General features: G+C 36.8%; 1 protein-coding gene across 2 annotated transcripts in view; it reads right to left on the bottom strand.

The window, feature by feature from the left end:
- Positions 1-18890, bottom strand: part of ELP4 (elongator acetyltransferase complex subunit 4) — a 257422-nt gene that overhangs the window by 68476 nt on the left and 170056 nt on the right. Inside the window, exon 10 of one of the 2 annotated variants that reach the window (XM_070767620.1) lies at positions 1-18886. This exon is cut by the window's left edge and continues 24905 nt beyond it. The exons of the other annotated variant lie outside the window; for it this stretch is intronic. Coding sequence (XP_070623721.1) covers positions 18863-18886 — 24 coding nt within the window. The 3' untranslated portion in view covers positions 1-18862. The remainder of the gene's footprint in view (positions 18887-18890) is intronic. 2 annotated transcript variants of the gene reach the window in all.

The raw sequence follows: 18890 nt of genomic DNA, 5'->3' as shown, positions 1-18890 counted from the left end.
GAGCTCACTGACCCATGGTTTAGCAGAAATTGGGCCTGGCCTAAAAGAAATCAAGCAGGAGAAAATTACAAGTGTTAATAAAAATGTAAAATGCCACCTTTGTCCTTAGCACTAGGCATCTTTAGGTTATTGATACTTATTCTCATCAGCTGTATCATTAATATGAAGTTGTAATATGGGCCAGTTTTTAATTTGCAGCTTTATGATTTAATTCATCATATGTATTTTTTTTATTAAAATGGAGGAAAATAGTAAAAAAGACTAAGAGCTGTATCTACCAGTCTATTAAATAAATGACTAATGTGGTTAATTTGGTCAAAATATTTGATTTAAAAATTACAGAGTCTAAAATAATTCTGAAGTACCAATTTACCTTTATTATCATACTTATTTTCTAGACCTATACGTATAGAAGAAAAACATCACATATGAATGTGCTATACTTTAAGAAATGAAAAACAGAAAAAATCCAGGTAGATGTGAAAAAAAAAAAAAAGATGGAATTAATTTTAAGGTGGCATTTTCCTAACCTGGGCCACCCTGATGACAAAGAGGAGATAATTATTAGTTCACTGGTGCTTTTTCTTACATTTCCACTAAAGACAATTTATGGAGGAGATGATTCAGATGGGCCTGAATGAATTACCAGCTCTGAAAGATGGCTTTATATTGCTGTCAGAAACCGTCAGCCTACTTTTGAAAGGTTTATTTGTCTATGGCTCTTCTGTGTATGATTTGTTATAAGGGCACCTAACACCACATAAGCTCACAGGGTGTCTTCATTTTCAGAAGTATCCCAGGTAAGTTTTTGATTATCCCGAGGTTTATGAAAACTGTTTGCCTTTTTGAAAAGGGTATCTAGAAATAAGTACATTTTGCTTTTGATATTTATATATGGTTCTGAATAATACCATGTCCTTTGAGTTAGAGAGTATCAGAATGTTATATCTACCATAACCAGTTTTCTTCTTGGCCCATGGTTATGGTAACCATACATATTCATATCCAATCTAAAAGAGCATAATAAAACATATGTTTCCTTTTAGTCCGTCTCTTGTTTCCCTATAACTTTGGGCTTGGATTATCACAGTTGCTTCCTAAATAGCTTCTTGCTTGTAGTTACCTCCTCATCTAATGCCTCCTTCCTGAAACTGACAGCCTAAAGTCATGGCCTCTAATCATCCCTATTATAAGGGATGATTAGCTCTGTTAGATACATGGTATAGAAGAGACATGAATTCTAACCCTGATTCTATTGCTATCTGGGTCTCACTTTTCATGTCTGTAAAATGAAGAGGTGTGAGTTTATTTTAATGGCCTATTTTTTCTTAAAATTAAATGACTCCATGCTTAACTATTGTGTCTACTCATTGTGCTCATCTTCAAGATTCATTTCAAAACATTATCTCTTCTCCACAACGCTGGTCTGCTAGTTCTGGTCAATCAACAATAACCTCCTTTCTCTAATGCATGTATTCAACAAATATTTATTGAATACCTAGTTTGTATGGGGGCTTCCCTGATGGCTCAGTGGTAGAAGAATCCACTTGTAATATAGGAGTTGCAGGAGATGTGGGTTCTATTCCTGGGTTGAGAGGATCCCCTGAAATGGCAACCCACTCCATTATTCTTGCCTGGGAAATCACAGGGACAGAGGAGCCTGGTGGACTACACTCCATGTGTTGCCCAGAGTCGGATACAACTAAGCAACTAAGCATGCACACGTACTTTGTAGTAGCAATGATTCTTATTATTGTAGGTAATAAAAATTGAATAAGATGTGCCAGTTATTGTAGTGGACAATTCACATACCTTTTTATCATCTAATGCTTGGAAGAAGGTAGTTTGTTTTTTTCTTTTTTCCATTACCCTTTTTACTCAAGATGAGGAAAAAGAGACTCAGAATTTAAGTAAGATACTTTCTTGAAAGTCAAAGTGTTAGTCACTCAGTCACGTCTAACTCTTTGTGACCCCATGGACTGTAGCCCACCAGGCTCCTCTGTCCATGAAATTCTCCAGGCAAGAACTGGTAGCCATTCCCTTCTCCAGGGGAATCTTCCTGACCCAGAGAACGAACCTGGATCTCTTGCATTGCAGGCAGATTCTTTACTGTCTGAGCCACCAGGAAGCCCAAGATACTTGCTTACAGCTAGACAATTAGTAAGTGGCAGAGCTGGGACTAAAATCCATGTCTGCAAACACCAAAGTGTGGTGTATTAATTACCTTGATAAACTCCCTCTTGGAGACAGGGAGGGTTTTAGTATCAGCCATGTGCAAGTATCAGGCACTTAACACTTCCTTGGCTCTTTCAGTAGGCATGACACCTCCCTGGAGACAGGCCTCCAAAGACTTTTCTTGGAGATAAAGTCCCTTGGATTGAAAATCCTGGGCAAAGGTATTTCTAATCTGGTTTCTAATGTGGCTCTCATAATTTTATTCCCAACTGATACCAAGTTGTTGTATGCGTGTGTTCATAGTCACACATCATGATGTGTTCAGTTTCTAGTGAACCCCATATTAGCAACTGCCCAGTTTGAACTTATATTCTATCAATCAAATGATTTTGACTCAAATACTGAAAATACTGAATGGTAGGACGTATGGATCATAGAAGTATTAAATAGTAGGAAATCTAATACAGTCAATTAATTAAAGCACCCCTTTCAAAGAGTTGGAATTAGGTTTCAATGTTTTAAAGACCAAAAGAATGTGCTGCCAAAGAAGTCTATATTTTAATTTCATATGCAAAAGGAAAATGGGGAAATAAATCACATTTTAATTTCAAATAAAATTGGGAATGCCAATAACAATTTCCCTTGCGTACTTATTCAATTGGTCACACTAACAGTGAAGACCTTCGGCATGAAAAATCCAAATAAGCAGCTTAAAGAAAAAAGTATAATTGATTTAAAATGTGCTCTAGCATTTTTTTTTTATTGTGACTTTCTTAGGAAGAAGTTAGAAGATAGCTGGCTTCTGTAACTTTATTGCTTAAACCTTCTTTCCCACTGCTAGGAAAAACTAGCAATCTCTCTTAGGGCATCTGTACTGATGTGCTGCTACTGCTGCTAAGTCACTTCAGTTGTGTCCGACTCTGTGCGACCCCACAGACAGCAGCCCACCAGGCTCCTCCATCCCTGGGATTCTCCAGGCAAGAACACTGGAGTGGGTTGCCATTTCCTTCTCCAATGCATGAAAGGGAAAAGGGAAAGTCACACGATTCTTAGCGACCCCATGGACTGCAGCATACTAGACTCCTCCATCCATGGGATTTTCCAGGCAAGAGTACTGGAGTGGGGTGCCAGTGGCCTTCTCCGACTGACGTGCTAGTTGAATTTAAAAAAGCACATATACACAATGGAGTATTACTCAGCCATTAAAAAGAATACATTTGAATCAGTTCTAATGAGGTGGATGAAACTGGAGCCTATTATACAGAGTGAAGTAAGCCAGAAGGAAAAACACCAATACAGTATACTAACACATATATATGGAATTTAGAAAGATGATAACAATAACCCTGTGTACGAGACAGCAAAAGTGACGCTGATGTATGGAACAGTCTTATGGAATCTGTGGGAGAGGGAGAGGGGGGAAGATTTGGGAGAATGGCATTGAAACATGTAAAATATCATGTATGAAATGAGATGCCAGTCCAGGTTCAATGCACAATACTGGATGCTTGGGGCTAGTGCACTGGGACGACCCAGAGGGATGGTATGGGGAGGGAGGAGGGAGGAGGGTTCAGGATGGGGAGCACATGTATACCTGTGATGGATTCATTTTGATATTTGGCAAAACTAATACAATTATGTAAAGTTTAAAAATAAAATAAAATTAAAAAAAAAATAAAGAGTCTTTCACCGTTGTTTTCATAAAAAAATAAAATAAAATAAAAATAAAAAAGCACCGGTTTTGCTGTACACTTGAAAATATTAATAACACGGCATTGTAAATGAACTATACTTCAATAACAAAATAAAATGAAAATTTTTAAAAATCACCTGTTTATACAATTGGCATTCACCTTACTGAGACCACCTGATCACCTTTTCTGTTCTAGAGCTGGTCAGATTATGGAAAACAAGTATTTTATTTATGTATTTATTCAGCTTTGTTGAGGTATAACTGATATACAAGAAATTGTACAACATTAATGTATACATCTTGATGAGTTTGGACATTTGTATACACCTTAATATCATCACTACAATCAAAGAACTAAACATATACATCATATCCAAAAATATCCTTGTATTCTTCTGTAGTGATTTTGTTTGGGGGGGATTGTAAGGACATTTAACATGAGATCCATCCTCTTAACACATTTTAAAGTATATAATGCAGTATTGTTAACTGTAAGTACTATGCCTTAAGAAGATCTCTAGAACTTACTCATCTTGCATAACAAGAATTTTATACTTATTGAACAATTACCCATTTCCTCCTCTCCCTGGTCCTTGACAACCACCATTCTATTCTCCGCTTCTATGAGTTTGACTATTTTAAATACCTCATGTAATATTTATATAAAAAGGTCCTCTGTTAAGGAAATAATGTGATATTGTCAATAAAAACTTGAAATCTTTGATGCTGATAATTTGAAATGTGGATAATGTACGTGTAGATAACTGAGAACTGGTTTTTATAATTCTGCCTTGAATTGCACGCTACTAAAATTTTAAAATCTAAATTATCTAAATTTAAATATCAGAGTTATATGCCATAGGCTTATATAAAAAACATCTGAGATGAGACTAAATTCTTTAATGGCTTTGGTGTATATCAAGAACAAAGGAAAAAACTGGTGGTTCACTAGTTTACATTACTGATATAAATTCTTTTTATTTAGTTTTCTATAAATTCTTTAAAAATAAAATTCAAGAATTAAGATAATAATCCCATGTAGCTATTAAATACTAAATTCCCCAAGGTACTAAGAAACCCACTCCCAGAAGATAACAACTAGCTTTTCCCACCTCGGAACATACTCTATCATTCCCCATGACTCCAGACGAAGAATAAGACAGACTATAGTAAAAAGAAATAGATACACATCTGATCCATATTCACTTCAAATACAAAGACAAAAGTCTAATTAAGAATCACTCAACATTTAAACATATAAGTAATCATGGATACTCAAGAAACAGAACTTATACATAATGAAATAGTTTATATAAAGCACATGGAAGATGATTTCATAATAGAATTAATATCCTCAAATGGTTAATAAGATGTGCTCTTAGGAAAAGAAACACTAGAAGCATGGACAATTAGAATGTGACTGTCAAAATAAAAAAAGTTCAATTGACTAACAAAATGAACACAAAAGAAGGAATGAGTGAGCTAGAAGACACAGGGTAAAAGAATTCTTCTTGGATATAAATCAAAAGGGAAAAAAAAATCAAATAGTGAAAAGTTAAAAGATATGGACATTTGAGCCAGAAAAGTCAACATCTTTGTAACAGGCATTACAGAAAAGAAGAAAGAGGATGGCAGGGAGAAAGCAATTTGCATATAAAAATGGTGATTTATTATGTTAAAAGATGGAGAAAAATTAGTAGCAGAAGAAATACTCAAAAATTCTTAAGCTAGAAAATAGAACGAAGCATCTTTTACCAGAAAATATATCTCCCAAGTATCTAAAACAAATTCCCTTTTTTAATGATAAGACAATACAATAAATCACATTAAAATCAAGAACAAAGACTGATGTCTAATTTCACCAATATGCTTATACTGCAAGTCCTGGACAATGCAACTGGACAAAAAAAGAAACATGTATAAACATCAGAAAACTATTAAAAAAGTAACCAAATACAAGATCAACATTTAAGCATCAATTAAAAAATATAATGAAACAAAAAAAGAATCCCATTCACAATTGTGAGAAAAAGCCCTCACAAAATGTTTAGGATGGGAATACAAAGAAAAGAAAAAAAAATGACAAATTCATGGTGTATACCTTTAAAGAGTTATTAAGGTATTGGGGTCAAAAACTTCAAAGAATTTCACTAATAGCATAAAAATAACAAGCTGATAAGTGCTACGGAAGTACATGGTTGCTTGGAGTGTATATAAGAGGAGAAATTGATTTAGTCAGTGAATTTGCAGGAAGTTTCCTGGTTGTAGAAATTTTTCTGATGGGTGTAGGAGGAATTATCTAGGTTGGGGACAATGTAAAACGTACCTCAAGAAGACTCAACAGCAAGGGCAAGAAGAGAACAATGTTATTGTAAGAAATTAAAACAAAGAAAAAAAAGGATGTGTGGTAAGCTGTATAATGTTCAGGCTTACCACCAAAGATATCCACGGTCCTAATTCCTGGGAACTGTGACTGCGCTATACATGACAAAGGAGAATTTTCAGATGTGATTAAGTTAAGGATCCAGAGAGAGGGAGACTGTCCTGGGCACATTATAATCATAAGAATCCTTACAAGAGGAAGGCAGGAGGGTCAGACTCAGAGAGAAGACGATGTGATGAAGAAGGCAGAGGCCTGAGCGCCAATGGCCACGAGCTAAGACATGCTGGCAGCCTCTAGAACTGGAAAAGGCAAGAAATGGATTGATTCTTCACTAGAGGAGAGGCTCCAGAAGGAACAAGCCTTGCTGACATCTTCACTTTAGTCCAGTGAGACTGATTTTACACAGATCTTCAGAACTATAACATAATATATTTGGGTTATTTTAAACCATTAAATTTGTGTTAATTTGCTATAGCAGCAATAGGAAACTAATACAGATTTGGTCATGTGTTAGTTGTATAATATAAAGAAAAAAGAAAGCATCAGTTATTAAAGGAGACTCAATCAATCCTGCCATGAAATTACATGATGATATGTGAATCACAGAAGACATAAAATAATACATTGTTATAGAACAGACAGAAGTACTGATACGTGAGTGCATTATATTTTTCATACTTATGACACACAAAGATAATTCAATATTTGTTGTAAATAAAAGTGTACTTTCAATAGATTATACCTGGTAAAATGAAACCTTTGACTAGCTGATATTTTCAGCTGAATATCAAGGATATTATACAGTATTCCAAGTAAAAGGAATTTTACGATTTATTTCATATATGTGCATGTATAAGCTATACTTTGTAAATGAAGTTATCATAAGGTATTTAAACATACTTCATTCTGAAAATTTGACATGCAGAATGTCAAACATCTGTGATGTCTAAACAACACAAAGATTAATTTAATACATATTTCTTGCCTCTAGAGAAATTAATATTCCTTTTGATAATGGTGGCCTATTTTTTCCATCCAAAGAATAAAATTAAAAATAAGCCATAACCATCAGTATCACTTATTAAGAGATAACAATAACTGACTACATTTGGAGAGAAATTTTAACTTAAGAAATATTTTCTGGAGAGATAAGAAAGCCTTCCTCAGTGGTCAATGTAAAGAAATAGAGGAAAACAATAGAATGGGAAAGACTAGAGATCTCTTCAAGAAAGTTAGAGATACAAAGGGAACATTTCATGCAAAGATGGGCTCGATAAAGGACAGAAATGGTATGGACCGAAGCAGAAGATATTAAGAACAGGTGGCAAGAATACACAGAAGAACTATACAAAAAGTATACAAAAAAGATCTTCATGACCCAGATAACCACAATGGTATAATCACTCACCTAGAGCCAGACATCCTGGAATGCGAAGTCAAGTGGGCCTTAGGAAGCATCACTACGAACAAAGCTAGTGGAGGTGATGGAATTCCAGTTGAGCCATTTCAAATCCTAAAAGATGATGCTGTGAAAGTGCTGCATTCTTCAATATGTCAGCAAATTTGGAAAACTCAGCAGTGGCCACAGGACTGGAAAAAGTCAGTTTTCATTCCAATCTCAAAGAAGGGCAATGCCAAAGAATGTTCAATTTACGGCACAACTGCACTCATCTCACACACTAGCAAAATAATGCTCAAAATTCTCCAAGCAAGGCTTCAACAGTACGTGAACCAAGAACTTCCAGATGTTCAAGCTGGATTTAGAAAAGGCAGAGGAACTAGAGATAAAACAGCCAACATCTGTTGGATCATAGAAAAAAAACAAGAGAATTCCAGAAAAACATCCACTTCTGTTTTACTGATTATGCCAAAGCCTTTGACTGTGTAGATCAACAGAAACTGTGGAAAATTCTTAGAGACATGGGAATACCAGATCACCTTAACTGCCTCCTGAGAAATCTGTATGCAGGTCAAGAAGCAACAGTTAGAACTGGACATAGAACAATAGACTGGTTCCAAATTGGGAAAGGAATATGTCAAGGCTGTATACTGTCACCCTGCTTATTTAACTTATATGCAGAGTACATCATGCAAACTCCTGGGCTGGATGAAGCACAAGCTGGGATCAAGACTGCCAGGAGAAATATCAATAAACTCAGATACACAGATGATACCACTCTTATGGCAGAAGGTGAAGAGTAACTAAAGAGCCTTGAGTTGAAAGTGAAAGAGGAGAGTGAAAAAGTTGGCCTAAAGCTCAGTATTCAGAATACTAAGATCATGGCATCTGATCCCATCACTTCATGGCAAATAGATGCGCAAACAATGGAAACAGTGACAGATTTTTCATGGGCTCCAAAATCACTGCAGATGGTGGCTGCAGTCATGAAGTTAAAAAGACACTTTCTCCTTGGAAGAAAAGATAGGACCAGCCTAGGCAGTATATTAAAAAGCAGAGACATTACTTTGCCGACAAAGGTCCATATAGTCAAAGCTATGGCTTTTCCAATAGTCATGTATGGATGTGAGAGTTGCACCATAAAGAAAGCTGAGTACCAAAGAACTGATGCCTTTGACCTGTGGTGTTGGAAAAGATTCTTGAGAGTCCCTTCAACAGCAAGGAGATCCAACCGGTCAATCCTAAAGGAAATCATTCTTGAATATTCACTGGAAGGCCTGATGCTGAAGCTGCAGCTCTAATACTTTGGCGACCTGATGCAAAGAACTGAGTCATGTGAAAAGCCCCCGATGCTGGGAAAGACTGAAGGCAGGAGGAGAAGGGGACAACAGAGGATGAGATGGTCAGATGGCGTCACTGAACTTGATGGACATGAGAGTGGGCAAGCTCCAGGAGTTGGTGATGGGCAGGGAAGTGGTGTGATGTAGTCCATGGGGTTGAAAAGTGTTGGACGGAACTGAGCGAATGAACTGAACTGAACTGCACCCCCTCCAGTATTCTTGCCTGGAGAATTCCATGGACAGAAGAGCCCGGTGGGCTACAGTCTGTTGGGCTGCAAAGAATCGGAAACAACTGAGTGATTGCAAAGAGTCGGACACAACTGAGAGACTACCACTTTCACTTTCAACAGTAATACAACTAAATATAGATACATTTTATACGATGACTTCAAAAGTCTTAATTTTTAATCATTAGAAAATAATCTTTAAGTCATATACTATTGTACATTAAAAATTTATAATATTTTCTTTCATCTAAGTTAGAAATTGTTTCAAGAAATAAAAATAAGTGTTGTATCTTCTGTTTGAATCAACCACATATGGTTTGTAGTTGTTTTTCTGCTAATTAGTAAGTTTTTCTAATTTGAAACAGATACAAAAATCCACAATACAAGAACAGGATCTGAAATGATAAGAGATAATTTGCCTTGATGCATTTGCAATAAGATGACTGCATGCAGACTAAATGTATTGTTTTTTTTTTTGAATACTCTATTACTATTGTAAGCAGAACAAATGCACAGATGGCATGGGTCATAAAAATATAATTAGGCTTTACAATATCGTTCCTATCAGATTTCAGAAGTGTGCTCTAGCTTAAGTTAGAGTGCTCAGTGTGTGAGTGCATATAACATTTTTGAATTTTAAGTTTTTGGATAAATATATGAAAACTGACATATTTATCTGTTTCATGCTATTTCCATTTCCCTCCATGTTTTTGGCCTTCAGTTTCAGGCAATTTGAGGATTATTTTAGGAGAGACCATATTAACTAAAATGAAACAAAACAAAACAACTGTACTAAATCTTTTTAAAACAGAAAATACTTTATTTCCTTAAAAAATGTGATGTGAAATACTGGCATGGATTACCACCAGAGGAATCACACGCTTGTGCTGGGACACCTGGATGACTACAGCCAAGGCACAAGCTACCTGGAGAGACGAGATAGAGGAGACGAACTTTTGAGGTCCCTTTTGGTCGAGTTATTTTGCATTTCAATAAAATGATGATAACAGCAATCACGTAACCACCTCAAATCCTCTTGTAAAGGAAGCAGGGTATAAGTACATAAATGATGTGAAAAAAGTATTTTTACACTTTGAAAAACACTGGTTAACCTTTATGATCAATGCGTGCATGATCAGTTGTTTAGTCATATCTGACTCTTTGCAACCCCAAGGACTGTAGCCCATCAGGCTTCTCTGTCCATTGAATTTTTCAGGCAAGAATATGGGAATGGGTTGCCATTTCCTGCTCCAAGGAATCTTCCCAAACCAGGGCTCTAACTTGGGTCTCCTGTATTGGCAGGCGGATTCTTTACCACTGCACCACTTGGGAAGCCCTTTTGATCAATAGTAATTGCTTAAATCTCCCACGGGATTTATCAGTAAAGAAGCTATCTGAATCTGAAAGGTGTTAGAACGGTTTTGGGGACTGCTGGGCAATAAGGGTTGTTTTACATAAACACCAGCATGTCGCATGTCTGTCTTCTTTCTCTGTTTACCTTGCCTCATAAGACTGCGGACAAAGCCACTGACTGGTGCAAGGCCTAGGAGGCTGAGGGGCTCTAAGACTTCAGACATAGGGGTCACAGGATCCTCTGTATGTATCATGTTTAGCAGTCAAGAAAGCAAAATAAACAGAGACTGTAGGCTCTGACTATAAGATGTAACTCAAATACCCAGACCCCAAAACACAACCAAGAATTGAAAGTAACTTCGGTGTTAATTCATCTGCAATGTCTAATAAAAAGTGCTAGCAGTTATAATTTCTTGAGTGGTCTCTATGCATTTCCTTGTGTGCTAAGTGGTTAATATGAATTATATTCATTTTCTTGATAAAAACGTTTATATTAACTACTGCTTGTAACAATCTTTTGAATAGGCATTATTATTATTATTTCACACAATGCTCTGGAGTAGAGACCTTCATCTGTCATGTGAGGACAGAGGACTGGTGTGACCCCTGGGCTGCTGTCTGCATGGGGTTAGTTCCTGCTGTGTTTTTATACAAACAAATCTGAGACAGGATCTGTTGGTCAGCCTGTGTCTGCGACCCCAGGGCTGGACCTAGGGTTCAGGTGAGGGTGGGAGATCTTCCCAGGTGGTGCTAGTGGTAAAGAACCTGTCTGCTAATGCGGGAAACATAATGAGACACAGGTTCCTGGGTCGGGAAGATTCCCTGGAGGAGGGCATGGCAATCCACTTTAGCATGAGCGTGGAGAATTTCATGGACAGAGGAGCCTGGTGGGCTACAGTCCACAGGGTTACAAACCGTTGAACACAACTGAAGCAACTTAGCACACACGCATGGGTGCTAATAAAAGAGTTCTGAGGGACTGAATACCTTATAAAAGATCACACAACTAAAAAAAACTGGAGTCAATTAAAAAGTATTGTTCAGAAATTTTTATACATAGAATGTATACCTAACATAGTATAAGTATATAACACACACTAAATGAATAAATAGCATATATTATGGTTAAATACTAAATGCCAGCTAATGTCTATGGAGAGGGAGAATCACTTACAGAGGAAAATCCATGAGTCAGATTTTAAATGTACTGTATGTATGTGTAAAATATACATAAAATTTATCTTCTAACTGTTTAAAGTGTATATTTCAGTGTCATTAAGTACATTCACAACATTGTAATACAACTGCTACTACTATCTGTTTCTAGAACTTTTCATCATCCCAAAGCGAAACTCTGTCCCCATTAACCAATAACTCCCCTTTCTCTTCAAAATGTACTTTAGTTCAAACCTATCTATTTACTTAAAATTTCAAAATGTTAGTGCATAAAGCTGTTTTGTTTTAACATGTATAAGCATATTATAATCCTAGGTACCTGCTATGCAATTACAGGAGATGAAAATGGTTTACTTTTGGAAATGCAATTTTATATATATATATATATTTTTTTTTTCTTTTTTTACCAAAGAAAATAGATTTAGAAGGACAGACAGAAATATACTTCATCAATATATTATTTGTTCCCAACTGTGGCTAACAGTTGATGATTTCTTTAGCTATGATTTAAAAAAACTATAAAGATACATATACTAAGGAGTAAAGGTATAACTGACATGCTAGCTAGAAAATGTTTTTGTTCATCTTCTTTTTGAAAAGAAAAAAAATTCTGTCTTTACTGCTCAGTATTGAAAAGACATCTTCTATTTTACTAGATAAAATAAGAATTATCAAGGCTCAATTTAGAGCAATATATTGAAAATGTACATATTTACAATCTGCAAAACTCTTACATCTATAAAGCTCTTAAGCTAGTAAACTGAAAACACAGGAAAAGAAATAACTGACTCAGTCATCAAGATATAGGAATAAGAGTGGAAAGAAGCAGTTTTGGAACCCAGGAGACACAGCTATTTAAAAAATTATGTTCAGGCCACAGTTTTTGACATTTATTTAAAATAGTTTTGACATTATTTTAAAATAGGACATTGAATATCTCTGCCCCAAGATAAATCAAATGACATTAGAAGTTAATTAAGCCAACTGTATTCTTTTACTCATAAACAATCTTATTTCAAACATGTACATGTTTAAGTAGCAAAACTAGAACACTTGGTAATTTCCAGAAGATCACTTAAAGGCATTTAAAGAATAAGAATGCAAGTAGATTTGGGACAGAAGAAGCTTACTGAAAAGCTACTTAAGCAACGGTGACAGAGTAAAGAATAAAGAACAATATTCAGCCCTCAAAATGGACTTACCTATACCGGCTGTAGGAGAAGGCAATGGCACCCCACTCCAGTACTCTTGCCTGGAAAATCCCATGGATGGAGGAGCCTAGTGGGCTACAGTCCATGGGGTCGCTAAGAGTTGGACACAACTGAGCAACTTCACTTTCACATTTCACTTTCATGCATTGGAGAAGGAAATGGCAACCCACTCCAGTATTCTTGCCTGGAGAATCCCAAGGACGGGGAAGCCTGGTGGGCTGCCGTTTATGGGGTTGCACAGAGTCGGACACGACTGAAGCGACTTAGCAGCAGCAGCAGCAGAATACCGGCTGTGTAACTGAAAATATCTAACTATATTTTCTTTAAACAGTTAATAACATTAAAAAAAAGAATGCTTTAACACAAAATCCTTAATTATACCTAAAATGATATGGGCAGACACAGGATCCAGGAAAGACCATTTTCTTACACAGCAGTTCAAGTCAATGATTGTGTGAATTTTTAAAAACACATTAGGCTTTAGGCACATTCAAGTGATCAGTAAATCACTTTAGAAAAAACGTAGTGACTTAAGTCCACACGTATGCTATGATTCTGTAAGAGAGAAGGAAATGTTACAGGGTAAGAGGGTTGGAGGGGCTTTCCAGGTGGATCAGTGGTAAAGAATCCACCTGCCAATGCAGGAGACACAGGTTCGATTCCTGGGTTGGCAAGATACCCTGGAGAAGGAAATAGCAACCCACTCCAGTCTTCTTGCCTGGAAAATCCCACAGACAGAGGAACCTGGTGACCTATAGTCCATGAGGTTGTAAAGGAGTCGGACATGACTCAGTGACTAAACAATAAAAAGAGGGTTGGAATGCAAATGAAGAAATTTACTCACTTGTACATTTATACTACCATGTAAGAAATAGATGAGGAAAAAGAAAAAGGTTTTCTATTTTTTTTAAGGATGCATTTGAAATTTACAACACAGAACATGCCCTGTTGGTGAAACCAATGATGACGCTCTAAGAGCCATCTTGTAAATCCGAACTCTAAGGTGAACTCCAAAGGTCAGAATTTGAATGCAAATGTCTCTGTTTTGCCTCAATAATCTGTTATCCAAACTGGCATCCTAGGGGCTGCTTAGGATATGGGATTAGGAGACTTTGGTTTTGGACTTTGTTTTGTCACTTTCTCTCTCTTTTTTTAATACATATACATATATTTGTACATACACAAAATGCTGAAGTTAAAGCAGTATGTCTGTTACCCCAACAAACTGTGTTTCCCTTGCACTGCTTAATCATTTTTCATATATTCCGTATCTTTACCAGTTACAAACCTGACGGTGATGAGAAAAGTATCTTTTGGGCTTCTTTAAAGAATACATGTCCTTTTTTTTTTTAATTTATTTTTTAATTTTATTTTTAAACTTTACAATATTGTATTGGTTTTGCCAAATATCGAAATGAATCCGCCACAGGTATACATGTGTTCCCCATACTGAATCCTCCTCCCTCTATGTGAGATTGGAAAACTTATTTATCCAGGCTTTGGATACCTTACACAAATCTACAACTTTTATCCTCAATTTACAAATTTAGAAACCTCTGAAAAACAACTCATTTAGTGGTACAATGTGGCTTGAAATGACATTAAGCTATTTACAGTTTTTATTAACTCTGTGTAACTACTCATATGTTTTTTGACTGAAATACTAATTTTTGATTATGAGGTATTTGGGCTTCCATGGTGGCTCAGTGGGTAAAGACTCTGCAATGTGGGAGAGCTGGGTTCCATCCCTGGTTTGGGAAGATCCCCTGGAGAAGGAAATGGCAACCCACTCCAGCACATTTCTTAAAAATAGACTCATACAACAAGTAGTCCTTAGAGCTTCCTTTGTAGCTTAGTTGGGAAGGAATCTGCCTGCAATGCAGCAGACCTCGATTCGATTCCTGGGTCGGGAAGATCCCCTGGAGAAGGAAATGGCAACCCACTCCAGCATTCTTGCCTGGAAAATCCCATGGACAGAGGAGCCTGGCAGGCTACAATCCACAGGGTCACAAGAGTCAGACACGAGTTAGTGACTAAATCACCACCATGAGGTATTTGCTTTACTACCATTTCAATAAACTACAATAATTTATTTTGAAATACTTTCAAACATAGAAAAGTATGCAATAAGAGAACAAAATTTCCATATTCCTCTTACCTAGATTCCCTAACTTTTAAATCTCTTTCTCTTTTTAGTGAAATCTAGATATACCTCTCTAAATATGTGTGTATACCCATACTTAGCCCTTTTCCGAACCATTTAATAACAAGCAGCATAGATGATTCCAATAGTCACCCAACTGCTCTGGTGACTATTTCCCAGAACAAGGACTTTATCATATACAGTCACAATATAATTGTTCAAGTCAGGAAATCTCTTTCTCTTTTTAGTGAAATCTAGATATACCTCTCTAAATATGTGTGTACACCCATACTTAGCCCTTTTCCGAACCATTTAATAACAAGCAGCATAGATGATTCCAAATAGTCACCCAATTGCTCTGGTGACTATTTCCCAGAACAAGGACTTTATCATATACAGTCACAATATAATTGTTCAAGTCAGGAAATCAACATCAATACAACACTACTGTCCATCTGTAGACCCCAATCACACTTTGTAAATCATCCCAGAAATAGTAAGACACCCAATCTTTCTCAATACTTGGTTTCTCCCTACCTTTCAGGCACTCAACAGTTTTTCAACAATACAAGACTCTCATTCTGTAGGCTAACTGGAAACCTAGATCTGTCTGATATGCCCTCTTGACCAATGCTTTTGGGGCAGGAGACCACTAATAGGACACACTGCTCTTCTAGTGTCTCACAAGGTGAGGTACCACACATTATGTCAACTCACTTGTGATGTAAACCTTGATCACCTGGTTGTCCTGTTCATCAAAGTCACCGCTTTGCCTTTTGTAACTTATTAGTCGTTTGTGAAAGAAATATTCTGAGATTGTCAATATCCTCTTCCTCATCAGATCTGATTAAACCCACCAGCCTATCTTAGCCTCCAACTGACAATACTTCTGCCTAAACTGAATGTAACTCTGATTGTTAATGGTAATTTTCTACTTCATCACTCCTTCAATGTTTATCGATATTCTGTAAGAAAGAGGTTTCCCTATCTATCTATCTACCTACCTACCTATCTATCATCTATCTATCTGGGCTTCCTTGGTGGCTCAGATGGTAAAGAATCTGCCTGCAATGTGGGAGACCTGGGTTCAATCCCTGGGCTGGGAAGATCCTCTGGAGGAGAACATGGCAACCCACTCCAGTATTCTTGCCTGGAGAATTCCCATGGACAGAGGAGCCTGGCAGGCTACAGTCCATGGAATTGCAAAGAGTTGGACACGACTGAGTGACTTAAGCACACACATACATCTATCTATTTATCTCAGTATGGATACTTGGATTTTGATTTTACTCAATGGGTTATTTTCCATTATTTATTCTGAAGCTCAAATTTCTAAGATTTGGCTAGTAGGATATTCTTCAAAGTGGTTCCTGTGCCTTTTCTCATGTCCCCATCATTCTTTGAATACCTCCCTACTTTGGAGCACAAATTCTAGTCCCATGTTCCTCTTTCTGTGTACCAGTTCTAGAATCAGCTATTTTGCCAACAGGCGTCCCCTCCCTCCCTCTTCTTTTTGGTTGCAGATGATACATAGATACCAACATCTGGGTACTTGGAGTGCTCCTTAGATTGTTATTGTTTCCAAGCTCTCCAGAAGACAAAGCTAAGAAATGCCTGTATGGATATCGTACATAAGCACACACACTTAGATGCATCTATAACTATTTCTACATTTATCTGTACATGTGTGTGTGTAAACATACATGGTATATACCCATGAGCATTTATGTTTGTTTGTTCTAAAATTGCCTCTTTCAAATGTCAAGCAATATTCTCTAGCGAAACAGGTTTTGCTGAACATATTCATATGCTACGTAGCTTTATGTATTTTGGTATTAGTCCCTTTTGGCTTTAGTCTTGTAAGATTGAGAGATGCTGGTCTTTTATTTTGCCTTCTTACAGCAACCACCTGGTCCTCATTCCATTTCTATGATTGTTTTAGTAAAGAAAATCTATTGGGGTAGAGAATTAACAAGGAAGAAAAACGGGAAAAATATTTAAAATTTCCTATGAATATCCCCAATGCAATTGCAAATATATGCATAGAACATGTACTTTTAAATTCATACCTAATACAAAAGTAAAAAAAAAAGATACGAATTAAATACGAGTTTAGGACACTTTAATTATTTAAAATCTGCTCAAACACACTAATATAGTTACAAAAAATAAATAACTCACAAAGATAAATGGTTTACCTAAAATAGGCTTATATGACTAAAATTTATCAGTTTAATACAAATATGTGTTTAAAGTTTCAAATTTAAGTATACTATGCATATTTTATACTGAATTAAACTAACAAACCACCCCCGCTACAGCTGGGAAGGTTAAACAACAGTATTCAGATCTGATTTGGATAGAACAGCTGTTCAAATGCCAGGGCGTACTTTATTTAAAAATGTGACCATTTAGTTCTGTTAAATATAAACTGCTGTTCTGGTTATGTTCATGCATTATTTTCCCCCAAAAGTCCTTAAAAAAATCCTTTTTTCCTGATAGAATCACTACTGAAGTTCAATGGGTCTTTTTTTTGAACCTAATTATCTCAACTTTCTGAAAAAATGACTAGGACAATTTTCTTATCTCCTCTCCTCTCTCTCACATCTCATTCTCCTCACTGGCTGCTCTTGGCAACATAAAAATAATACAATAGTTGGAAAAGTGGTATTTTGATGGGGCCCTGATTATCTCTTTCAAATCTCAAGCAATATTCTCTAGTGTAACAGGCTTTGCTGAACAAACTTTTATCCACCTAATTCATATGCTACATGGTTGCATTTAAATTCCTCATTTTTGCCAGAAACAAATTTGGACATTTTAAGTTATAGAAAATAATTTCATCATGGCTACATAGTATATATGTTAAATTACAAACTATGTAAGTACCATTCTCAAGGATAAAACAAAATAAATAAAATCCTAAAGCTCCCAAGAATAGCCACCAATAGTTCATTTAAAGGATGTCAGTTCAGTTCAGTTCAGTTCAGTCGCTCAGTCATGTCCAACTCTTTGTGACTCCATGAATCACAGCACGCCAGGCCTCCCTGTCCATCACCAACTCCCGGAGTTCACTGAGACCCACGTCCATTGAGTCAGTGATGCCATCCAGCTATCTCATCCTCTGTCGTCCCCTTCTCCTCCTGCCCCCAATCCCTCCCAGCATCAGAGTTTTTTCCAATGAGTCAACTCTTCGCATGAGGTGGCCAAAGTACCGAAGTTTCAGCTTTAGCATCATTCCTTCCAAAGAAATCCCAGGGCTGATCTCCTTCAGAATGGACTGGTTGGATCTCCTTGCAGTCCAAGGGACTCTCAAGAGTCTTCTCCAACACCACACTTCAAAAGCATCCATTCTTCGGCGCTCAGCCTTCTTCACAGTCCAACTCTCACATCCATACATGACCACAGGAAAAACCATAGCCTTGACTAGATGAACCTTTGTTGGCAAAGTAATGTCTCTGCTTTTCAATATGCTATCTAGGTTGGTCATAACTTTCCTTCCAAGGAGTAAGTGTCTTTCAATTTCCTGGCTGCAGTCACCATCTGCAGTGATTTTGGAGCCCCCAAAAAATAAAGTCTGACACTGTTTCCGCTGTTTCCCCATCTATTCCCCAGGAAGTGATGGGACCAGATGCCATAATCTTCGTTTTCTGAATGTTGAGCTTTAATCCAACTTTTTCACTCTCCACTTTCACTTTCATCAAGAGGCTTTTTAGTTCCTCTTCATTTTCTGCCATAAGGGTGGTGTCATCTGCTTACCAATCAAAGGCCATGAACCTGTTTGCACTGA

Source organism: Bos indicus, chromosome 15, assembly GCF_029378745.1.
Source record: "Bos indicus isolate NIAB-ARS_2022 breed Sahiwal x Tharparkar chromosome 15, NIAB-ARS_B.indTharparkar_mat_pri_1.0, whole genome shotgun sequence".
Lineage (NCBI taxonomy): Eukaryota > Metazoa > Chordata > Mammalia > Artiodactyla > Bovidae > Bos > Bos indicus.
Note: the sequence above shows the minus strand (reverse complement) of the source record. Positions and strands in the feature narration are given on the sequence as shown.